Source organism: Lampetra fluviatilis, chromosome 7 (genome assembly GCF_964198595.1).
Source record: "Lampetra fluviatilis chromosome 7, kcLamFluv1.1, whole genome shotgun sequence".
In the NCBI taxonomy this organism is placed as follows: domain Eukaryota; kingdom Metazoa; phylum Chordata; class Hyperoartia; order Petromyzontiformes; family Petromyzontidae; genus Lampetra; species Lampetra fluviatilis.
This window is the reverse complement of record NC_136281.1, coordinates 14799401-14811391: the sequence shown is the minus strand read 5'-3', so window position 1 is coordinate 14811391 and position 11991 is coordinate 14799401. Positions and strand designations below refer to the sequence as shown.

At 45.1% G+C, this 11991-nt stretch overlaps 1 protein-coding gene across 12 annotated transcripts in view; it reads left to right on the top strand.

Annotated features, from left to right (window-relative positions):
* Positions 1-1847: 1847 nt before the first annotated feature.
* LOC144933630 (ral GTPase-activating protein subunit alpha-1-like) overlaps positions 1848-11991 on the top strand; it is a 134273-nt gene continuing 124129 nt past the window's right edge. For all 12 annotated transcript variants that reach the window (XM_078858641.1, XM_078858636.1, XM_078858642.1 and 9 more), the window contains exon 1: positions 1848-1981. In XM_078858641.1, the coding sequence (XP_078714767.1) occupies positions 1873-1981 (109 nt within the window). In that variant the 5' untranslated portion in view covers positions 1848-1872. The remainder of the gene's footprint in view (positions 1982-11991) is intronic.

Here is an 11991-nt window from a genome sequence, read left to right as displayed (position 1 = left end):
GGCAGGAACACAAGGGCAAGGCAGTGGTGGCGTAGGGGGTTTCGGGGTAAGATTTTGACACAGAGAAACACACACACACGCTAACAGACAGGCAGGCAACACTCACTTCGTCAGATAGATTGACGACATTCGGCAAGGCAGTTGTTGGCACGCACGCACACGCACCCAACCAAGCAGGCACAGGGGCAACACAGAAGCGTTCGGCAACCGGACAGGCAGGCAGGAAAGCAGGCAGGTTTTTACACCAGGCACACCCGTGCACAGGCAAGCAGACAGGAAGACAGAGAGAGAGAGAGGGATAGGTCGTAAGAAGGACGGGAAGACGTGGTTCGACAGGCAGGCAAGATCGTTTAGAGAAGGGAATCAAGTGCGTGGGACAATCAGACAGGTAAGCAGGTAGTGCACTGTACAGGCAGGCAGCTATCCCACACGCAGGGGCTCAAGCAGAGGCACAGGTGAGCAAGCAGGCGATCGTACAGGGCACTCACAAGTCGACAGGTATCTTGAGGTGGGTAGATAAGGCACTGGGACACACATACAGTAACTGGGACACACAGCCGGGTACTGGGACACACAGACAGACACTGGGTCACAGAGACAGGTACTGGGACACACAGACAGACACTGGGACACACAGCCAGACACTGGGACACACAGACACTGGGACACACAGACAGACACTGGGACACATAGACAGGCACTGGGACACACAGACAGACACTGGGACACACAGCCAGACACTGGGACACACAGATACTGGGACACACAGACAGACACTGGGACACACAGACAGGCACTGGGGCACAGACAGGCACTGGGACACACAGACAGGCACTGGGACACACAGACAGACACTGGGACACACAGACAGACACTGGGACACAGACAGACACTGGGACACACAGACACTGGGACACACAGACAGACACTGGGACACACAGACGGGCACTGGGACACACAGACAGACACTGGGACACACAGACAGACACTGGGACACACAGACGGGTACTGGGACACACAGACAGGCACTGGGACACACAGACAGGCACTGGGACACACAGACAGACACTGGGACACACAGACAGGCACTGGGACACACAGACAGACACTGGGACACACAGACAGGCACTGGGACACACAGACAGAAACTGGGACACACAGACAGAAACTGGGACACACAGACAGACACTGGGACACAGACGGGCACTGGGACACACAGACAGGAACTGGGACACACAGCCAGGTACTGGGACACACAGACAGACACTGGGACACACAGACAGACACTGGGACACACAGACAGACACTGGGACACACAGACAGGCACTGGGACACACAGACAGAAACTGGGACACACAGGCACTTGGAGAAAGGCAGAGAGAGGAAGTATAACACGCCATGGAGTTTGGCAATATCACTGCGGTTGCTTAAGCCTTTATACAGTAGTCGTGTGTAGTGTTATACATCGGTGCAAATACACAGCAGCAGTTGAGTAAAATATAGCTTGTCAGAACACTGCACCCGCTGCTCTTGTGCAATGCCACCGTCACAACACAATACTCTCGTGGTAAATGTAGTAAGCAGTTGTTCGCGTACTATTGGAATTTAGCGAATTGTCATTTTAAGCACACTGAGTTCCATTGGGGAATATCTTCGTGTTGTAACGGAGGTAGTGCGTGAATACACGGGTAGTCGCACAGCTGCCGTGGGAGATCGACAAAGTCGCACACGGACAGACGGCGGCTCAAAGGACCAGAGAGAGATTTTAAGAAAGGAGAGAGAATTCTGTGAGCACGCAGATATACAGCCACTGTAGGGAAACGTGGCAGGCAGAGGGTGCACACACACACACAACTGCAAGGCAGAGCCATCATGTTCTCCAAGAAGACTCATGGCGATGCCAAGAAGTCTGCACAGAAGCTGCTGGACATCAAGAAGGACGCGATGACCCGACTCAAGCACCTGCGGGTCGTGTTGGCAGGTGAGGAGAGTTTCCAGTGGTCCAGACCACGTGCATGGGCCAGACCATGTGTATTACAAAGGTGAGGTTCAGTAGTTCATGGACATACGTTGAGTAGTCCAGTCCATGTTTATTCCATTGGTATGTCTAGCAGGCCAATCTATTATTACAAAGGTAAATCCAGTAGTCCGGTCCATGTTTATTCCTTTGGTATGTCTAGTAGTTAAACATATAGTACGTAGGTAAATGCAGTAATCTAGGCCATGTGTATTACGGTGATGTCTAATAGTCTAATATATATTACATAGGTATAGGTAATATAGTCGTCCAGTCCATATTTATTTCATTGGTTAGTCCAGTTCATGTGCAGGACACAGTTACCTCCTACTCCTTTACATGTGTAGTCTCGTTGAGATGAACTTACATTGAAATGCTTAATAAATAGTCTTGGTTATTTCGGTAAAGTCACGTAGATAGGAGAAAAAAATGAAATAAAAATAATTAAATACAAATAAAAAATTGCAAATAATAAAAGCAAAAAAAAAACTATGTAAAAAAATGGTAAAATTAAATAATACATTTAAAATAATAAAAGCAAAAAGCCCACGACGTTTCGATCGCAACACAAGCAGTCTTCATCAGGCGGAGATGAAGACCGTCAGTGGACATAACCTAACTTATGTTCATTGGCAGATACACTGGCCATTATACTGAGCAGTACACATGGTGGTATACTGCCAGGAAGCATTAAAGCAGGTATATTGACAGGTACACTGACCTATATCCTAACTCGTAGACTGGTCAGTATCGAGTACTAGCAGGTACATTGATTGATAGGTACATTGGCCAGTTTTCTGGCAGGTAGACTGGCCGGTATGCTGTGACTGGTAACTTGATGCTTTTTGGCAGCTACAGTGACCAGTGTATGTGAAGGAACACACGACAGTCCTGTATACTTGCAGTATTCCAACAGATATTCTAACAGGTACACTTTCTTATATACTGATAGATATACTAAATTGCTGGTACTTTTACCGGCAGGTATACTGCGAGGTACACGTGTTTGCATACTGTTTGTTATACTGGCGGTACATTGCCAGATGTTCACACCTACCTGCATCTACATCATGGGACCTCCTTTGCCAGTACCAAAATATGAGAATAGGTTTTCCCCTTTTTTCTGGCAACAAAACAGGTGTTAGAATGTTAAAACACCAAACTGAAACCATTAATAAGAAATCATATCTGCATTAACCACAATACTTGCGGTCAGAATGCAAACAAAAACATACTCTGATAATATATGAATTGTCTTTGAAACTGATTGGTCCACACCAGAGATAATGCATATATTATCATATATTACATCTTATCATATATTATTGGAGTTTGTTTGCATTCTGACCACAAGTATTGTGGTTAATGCAGACATGATTCCCTGTAAAAGGTTTCAGTTTGGTGTTTTAACATCTTAACACCTGTTTTGTTGCCAGAAAAAAGGGGAAAACCTATTCTCATATTTTGGTACTGGCAATGAGGTCCCATGATGTAGATCCTCACCCCGAGCTCTCATTACTCTGATAGTGCATTGTCTTTGAGCTGCACGCCTTTTGGCATCCTCTGGTCTAACCGTTTGAGACTAGGCTCGAAAGAAAGCTGTCTCTGGTGTGGACCAATCAGTTTCAAAGACAATGCATATATTAGTAGAGTATGTTTTTTGTTTGCATTCTGACCGCAAGTATTGTGGTTAATACAGACATGATTCCTTATTAATGGTTTTACTTTGGTGTTTTAACATCTTAATACCTGTTTTGTTGCCAGAAAAAAGGGAAAAACCTATTCTCACCTCCTCTTTGGTTCTTTCGGTAAAGTCACGTAGTTAGAAATAAAACAAATCACGAAGTTTCGATCGCTTGTGTTGCCACCCATCCACTATGCGGTCATAGTGGATGGGTGGCTGGGTCCACAGTTCAACCAGGCAGGTGCAGAGGGGGTGGTCAGCAATCACATGTTAAAGGTGAGAAGTTAGGGGTTACACGGTTGGTCAGTTTACCGGAATAAGTTGACTTATTCCAAGTTGACTTCTTTTAAGTTGACTTATTCTGGTAAGTTGTGTGACTTCTCTGCATAATTTTGGCTCCGTACCATTGTGCGTCTTCTCTACTGCAGGCCCCAAGTGGTTATTGTGCTTGTTGACAAGCGGTCGGTTTTACACAGAGTCGACAGCTCAACTCCTGCCTCCTCCTCCGCTTGTAATTCATCCTGGGATATACAAAAGCTTGTCCCGTCTACTCTATAGTGAATTTACAGTTGCAGTCACCCGTGATTAACCTGGGGGTTTCGAGTGTATAGTGAGCGGATGGTCTCAGCCTGATCATGAATGGGCTCGACGAAAAAAAAAACAACCTTAAATTTTTTTGCCACTCAATTTGGGATGTTTTCCCAGCTCCCGATAACAATTAAACAAAATCTTAGTTTGACTGCCGTGGGAAGAACCACCTCTGCAGCAGGACCTGTGAGTACCGGACTTTAGGTCATGACACCATCAAGTCCAGAAGGTAGGATGCAATTCAAGGAACCTCAAAAAATGATATCCTGTTTCCAAATCGTATTTCAGTGGTATTGATCACTGCGAAAAAACACTAGTTTATGAAATTGGGCAAGCAAAGGACCACAGATATTGGGGCAATTGGTGGTGCCGGTTCTGGCCATGTTTCCGCTTTCTGTGGTTTCCCATGAAATCTGCATGCGTTAAAAAAAAGTCTACATCTTCTTGACATGCAATTTTTTTTTATGAATGACGTTAAATTAGCATAGTTTGAAAGACGAAGTGCATTGCATAAAAGAGAATGCCTTCGAGATGACGCAGCAAATTCCCTACACCAATGTTGAGCAGTGTGGGATGCTGCCGTGGTCTAATGGTTGGCAGACTGAATGAACAATCCAGAGGTTTGCCAGTTCAATCTCCCGGCACGGCAGTTGAAGCGATGGGAAAGTGTATTTCATCCCCTCCAGGCGCTGACCTCCCCAGAAGTTAGTCAATTGGCAGGTCACGTGTGTGAGTTACAGCAACGGTTATCCTACATTTTCCAAGGCTTCTGGCCAGCATAGAAGAGTAGGCCAAATACAGCCCTCTCTAGAGTTCCCTCTCTAAAGTTTTCTTTAGAACAGACCCTTCTGCCAGCAGTGGTGTCCATAAGCTATTGCAGTGCTGCACCTTTGAACCTTTATATTGTGTAGTGTGTTTACAGTGCATATGCATTTTTAAATGTATTCGTGGTTCAGCTCGCTTATTCATGGAATGTCCTCTCACGCATTTAGATGAAATGATAGGTGCTGTCGAGGGGACAACACAGTTGTGTAACAGCGCAGGGTACATTTTTACAAAGATCTGCTGTAGCACCACAAGTTGGATTAGGGTTCGGATTGATTGGCAAGTGTACGGCAATGTTGCTGGCAAGCAAGTTGCTCCTGCTGCCAGTTCGAAATTAGGCATGATTGCATGCCTCTTAAAAATATGATCGGCAATTTCGTGGGTGCTCATTCAACCCAAGGGCATCGCCCTATGCTTCCCAATGCTATTGCAGTAGGTGTTTTTACATTCGTACGCATTGCGTAACAATGCCATTCATAACGCCAGAATTATAGCCACAAAGTGATGTGCTACTGAACCGTGCAAAATTCATTTTATTTGGTTATGCCTCCTTGGTAGGAAGTATGTGTTTTTTTTTGTAAGTTCGAGATTGTTAATCTGTTATCTAAAATGTAATTCCGTTTAATAAGTAACACATAATTATAACGGAAGACGCTGTCCCTTGGAATGTTAAGATTTTTGCAAGCGCTAAACCATTAACTTCTGCATTGATTTTAACATTGGCAAGGTAATACAGCACTCTCGGTCTTTACACATTAATCAGAATGGCTTACTTGTTCGCCGCGGCTCACCGTGGCCAATATAGTTTAGTTCACATAGCCTGTATATATAAAGAACCGTAGTGGTCTGCTGGTGAGGGTATATAAGGAGGTTGACTATGAACTTCAGACTGTGGCGTGAAGTAAATCAGTCTGGGTTTTGTGGTCCAGAATTCCAATTCAACGTGGCCTGGCAGGAGTTTTGTGGCAAACAACAATCCATTGACAACAACGTTGTGGGACATAATTCACGTATTGCTTAAACATCACGTGCCTTTGTCCTCTGCTCTTTGTGGTTAGCGTGAAATATAATTTGCCTACACATTTCCTGATCCCCAGTCAACAAGGCATATGTGGTTGTGGTGAAGAGAAAAAAAAAGCCCTAATGCTTTTGCAGTAACTTTTATTGCATTAGGGCAGTTTGCCAAATGGCTATAATTTGAATAGTTTTGTTGTTTATGTGCTTGTTTAATTACGCCTTACATGGCTCATAGCAAGCTGAAATAAGTTTATATATGATAATCATATGCCGCGTAATTTGATGGACCACTGATTAAATGGGATTATTCAAACACCGCTTGCCTTATCAGTAGACCGCACTCTAGGAGTTCGTTAATGAAACCAGACGAAGTTATACCCTCCTTAAATGTGGTTCTCCATGCTCAATACCGTACTCAAAACAGGGATTCAATTTTCCAACGTCTCAATTTAGCGGTGTATCTTTCTCGTGGAGGGGAGCAGTAGCGCAGTGGTTTAACGCACTGCGATGAACTCGACAACCCGAGTTCGATATCCGACCATGGCTAACACTGGGGGCTGTAAGTGATATCTGAAACAGTCCAAGGTGCTTTATATTCACGAACCCGTTTTGAGCATCATGGCGAAGTATTGTAAAACAACAACCCCCCCATTACAGTCATGGCATGGGGTGGCATTCACACAGCAGTGGATTGACAAAGGACTGTAAATAAAAATAAAATTACCCTTCCAATGTGTTCTCATGTGTGTTGCTGTGCGGCGAGAAATTAGTGTAATTACCCAGCATACGGAGTATTTGTTGAACTGTGGATATTTAATTTCAAAATCTTTACACAATATTCATTAGTCATAGCCCCCCCAAACACTGCAACTTGAAATGCGGCCAATCTCGGAAGCTGAGCAGGACCGCAAGCCTGCTTACACGTGGATGGGTGGCTTTTGGGGCTCGATAGGTATTGTGGGCATGGTGCAGCAAGGTGGCCAGGGAGTTGTGCGTGTTGCCCTCATTGTGTGCGTTGGGTCTTATCCGGGTTCTCTTATTTCCTCCCACATAAAGCCAAACACTCATTAATGTCATTGGCCAAACATCCCAATGCAGAACGCTCGTGAGAGAGTCTGGATACTCAGTGTGGCTCTCACAGGTAAATAAGTGGTAGTATTTTGCTGCGGAGTTTGAGATGTTTAATATACAGAGACATGAGCTAAACTTTGTACATCTGCTCAGCATCGTATACCCTGTAACTAATTCATCTTGTCGTATGCGTCTATAACTATAAAATCCCTCTTTTGAGTACTGTATTGAGCATAGAGAAGCCCATTTAAAGAGGGTATAACTTCATGCTGTGAATTCTGACGATCAACAGTAGGCATAACATCTGGCCGGCTACCATTTCTAATTCATACTGGAGTACATTCTCCCACGTGTATTGATAGCAAACAATATACAGCACTTTGCAGCAACTACCTACAAGCAAACCAACATTAAATTCATGCACTTGGCATTGAATTAATATGGTTGTTATATGAAGCCGCAATAAAGATGTTTGCAATACCTATTGCACCTGGGCATCCTGGGGAAAGCGGGCAGCATTATCATATTATAAGGAGAAGTAAATAATAATTTGCAGAGGACTGTAGAATAGCAAATGTATTGAGCCTGGACTTGAAGCAGGGACAGTGAGTGAGCTGGCAGAAACAGATGGCTGGAGGAACCAGACTGTGTAGGGGCAGCAGGTGAGAAGGATTGATGTCCCACTGAGTGAAGGATGACCGGGAGCTTTAGCATTCGGTGAGTGTGCACAGAGCAGAGGTCGCAAACGGGTTTTGATTCCTTACCCGTACCCGGCCGCACCAGGGTCGCAAACGGGTACCCGTACCCGGCCGGGTACGGGTAGCTGGGTATCGGGTAGGGTACGGGTATCGGGTACCCGGTTGCGACCTTTGGCGCAGAGGGGAGTAGCATGAGACGAGAGACGGGAGCTAGCCAGGGGTATGTTTGTGGATGACCTTGACGACGGTGAGTTGCGATTTTGAAATCGATTCGGGTTTGGTTTGGGGAGCCGTTGGGAAGGAGGGATCACTAGATAGGGGCGATGCCGTCATATTAATGGGTGCAGAGGCAAAAGTCTGGCAAGTGATTTTTGAAATTACGTGGAGTTTGGAGATGAGGGATTTATTTGGAGGATACTGTAAGGGAAGGACAGAGTTGCAGAAGGTGTGGATGGGGGTCTCGGTGGGAGTTGGTGCCAGGAAGTAGCGGTTGTGGGAGATTCTTTGCAGATGGAGGTAAGAGGCCCCTTGCAGAGTCGATGTATTTTGGAACAGAGAAAGAGTTCTGGATCGGTGACAACTCTTGAGGTTTTGCACCCTCTTTGCCAGTGTAATGTTAGATCAGAAGGCGCACGCTCATACATGAGTCTTTACGGGGAGTGGACTTTTGCCCATGAGGAGCCCTTCCGTTTTGCCAACATTTAGCTGGAGAAAGTAAGAGCCTTTCCAAGGCGAGACCTCGTCAAAGATGCGACAGTGGAAAGTGATTGTGGGTTTAAAGTATTTTGAGATCTATTGCAAATGTGAATATGTCAGCACATAACTTGTATTGTAGACATGTTTTTATTTAAATGCAACTTGACTCCTTTCACGGTTTCTGGGCATGCGTGTTATTTGTCCAGATTTCTGCCAAGAAGCGTCACCGCTAATGCAGCTGTGTTTAGTATCTTGCTCAAGAGGACAGTTTTGTATGCATGAATAACAATCGCTGGTTATGGCTTGTGATCAGAGAGCCGTCTTGATGTTTATTAATACCATTTGTGGTGCAGTGCGCAGTGTTTCGTGTATCGGCGAGCGTCATTGTAATTTATTGTATAAAAAAGCACGTGGTTTGCATATGCATATTATTGCATTTGTGTTGTTTTGCATATGCAAAATTGGCTTCACTCAAAATACAACGCCGGTTGTTAAAAGCAAATCTCATTCAAGTAAAGCTTTAATGGGGCTCTTATAGAGCCATATTAGCGAGTGGGCGGCAGGGTCGTGCAGTGGTAACCCTCGAGCCGAGAAGCCAGAAGGACCTGGGTTCAATTCCCGACTCGGGTGCCTTTCTGCGTGGAGTTTGTTTATTTTCTCCCCATATTTTTTTCCGCATGAGTTTCCTCTGGTTTCTTTGGATTTCTCCCATAGGTAAAAGCATACCTTGTAATGAAGAACTGCTTTTTGTGTTCAGTGTGTTGTACTCTCCCCCCACCTCCAATTAGCACGGTTGCCTACGTGCGGTGCGAAAGAAGTTCAATATACATACATTTATACAAAATTGGTGTTAGCCAAACATCCCAATGCAGCATCCTCCTTGAAATGAGTCTTCAGATTTAGTGTGGGGGTTCTGAGTTAAACAAATGAAAATAAAAATAATCACATAGGTTTTTTTAATGTTTCATTGTTATGAAGGGAAAACATGCTTCTGTCAAGTTTGTTGTAATTAATGTAATTCCTCAATAGGATAGCTCAGATACTCTGCGGCAATGAATGTCACATTGTGCAAAACTTTTGGCTCTCTTGTTTGTAATCTATCTTTTTTTTTACTTGGCAAGGTACGCGCACGTCTTTGACTCGCTGTTATTTTGGATGCCCAAAAATTATTGTTATTCAAACCAACCCATTTTGAAAACTAAACTTTTTGTTTTACCAGGTAAGGCCCACTGAGCTACATAGATCTTTTTCAGAAGCGATCTGGCCACAAATGATAGCCCAATGAAGTGGCTTATCATGTGGAAATGTATATCAGCCAAATACTCTAAGCGCTTGCTTTCTAAATGTGGAGGAAAGAATCGGAGCACCAGGAGAAGAATCCACGCGGCCACGTGAAGAACATGCAAACTCCAAATATGCAGACGTCAGTGTCGGGATCGAACCCACGACCTCCTGTATACTGGGCGTGGCAGTTAACATCTCGCTACCGTGCCACTCGTACATATGGTTTGGTATTTATCACGTGCATGCGGTTTGGTGTGAACCAAAATCAATCCATATACTGTAGTGTAGCCCTAATCAAGGACTATTCCATGCAGCTTTAATATCACAAGGACAAAGCAGCAAGTCTATTTATCATCATCATCATCACCAGCAGCAGCAGCAGCCATGCTGTAGCCAATGCTCGATATCTCATCACCACTCCATATGATCTTGCGAAGCCTCGGTTCATCTCGCTCCCACGCATGACCCAATCTTTCTTCGCTCTCTCTGGCGCTCATCCTCGCAGGCGCCAGATCTCTTCTCCTCCCTCCTCCTCCCTCCTCCTCCCCTGGCTGCAGCCCCCCCCCCCCACCTGCTAGCGGCGTCCACCGGTGATGTTTCCCTGCCTTGGGCCACTTTCCTATACAGTCGCGACAATGTCACAACACGGCTTGCTCGCAACAACATTATAGGGTGTTAAAATCAAAAAGCTTTGATTGGAGAAACGAAGGCAGGATTGTCAAATGGCGAAAGTATTAATCATCTCAAGATTTCTGATGACAGTCACTCAACCGGCCAATGGAAATTAATGACGGGATATTATTGAAGAACCGCACGATGAAGGATGCAAGAAATTGCAGATTCCCAGCATGCATCTCAACAACGCTTATTTTTGTTTATAAAAAAAAGTAACGAATTATTCTCGATACAAATCATGACTCCCGAGTCATGACGGTCATGGAATCGCAGGAAGGGGAGAGGAGGCGGGGGGGTGAATCATTACACGTCTCGGAAACACTGGTGCAGGATGTGGAGGAAGTTCATACACGGACACATGCCCTGTGAAAGTGGGGATGCAATAGATTCAGTAAAACCACTGTAAACACCCGAGAGTTAAAGTAATTCCCCGTATTATTGTACACGCACGGATCCTTTTGTCGATCCACAGCTGCATGAGGGCCTCCTCATGCCGTGCGGGTCATGGGGATTGTTTGACCATACTTCACCACAGCTGGTCATTGCGGGCTCGTGAAGGCGAGGAGCGTAGACGTATGAGCATTTGAGTACAGGGCGACAATGGATTTTGCTGTACTAGCTCGGATGCCCACCACACAGCCCCGCAGCCTATAACATGTGTGATGCATAGTGGTCACCCATCCGAGCACAATGTAGGCTCAAGCGTGCTTAAATGCCGAGATTTGATGAGACGCATTCCGAGTGATTTGGCCATACATTAATTAACAACCTTGATTTATTTTGCTTTGCATTCGACAGTCAATTAAGATCGGAATTGAATTCAAGTGAACATCAACCTCTTAAAAATTGACAGCGCTGTTTTGATTTTAAAACACCTTTATGAGGGTGCAAGTGTTTAGTTTGATGTAACACTTACAATTAAACTGTATCATTGATGTGAAACCGCAGCATTATTATCTTGTTCCCAGAGCACGGTAATGAGCCGTTAATGCTTGCATCTTCTCCGTAAGGCTTTGCGACAGTCTTAAATAATTACTGCAGTGCTGTGTTAATGTTCATGACTTGAAGGTAAAATCAAGCAATTGCCAGAGAGAGAGAGAACAAACGTCATGTTAAATTGTTAGTTCCCTCCGTGCATCATGAGGAAAGTGGATATAGCGCGCACTGCCAAACGCAGTGCCAAGACCGAATTTCTGTCCTACGCGGCTTTCCATCCATCCTACTGCAATTTGACCTCTATTTGCATCTTTGATCCTGCGCAAGCTGAATACACGAGTTGGCTTAGAGGACAGCGCGTGTCACGTGGGCGAATGTGGCTCACGGCCAGATGGGTTTACTTCCCTTTCCTTCCATTTCCTTCCCTTTCCTTCCCCTTCCTTCCCCGCTTCTGTCTTCCTGCCACGACTCAAGGAAAGCTGCTGGGGACAAGTGCCCGC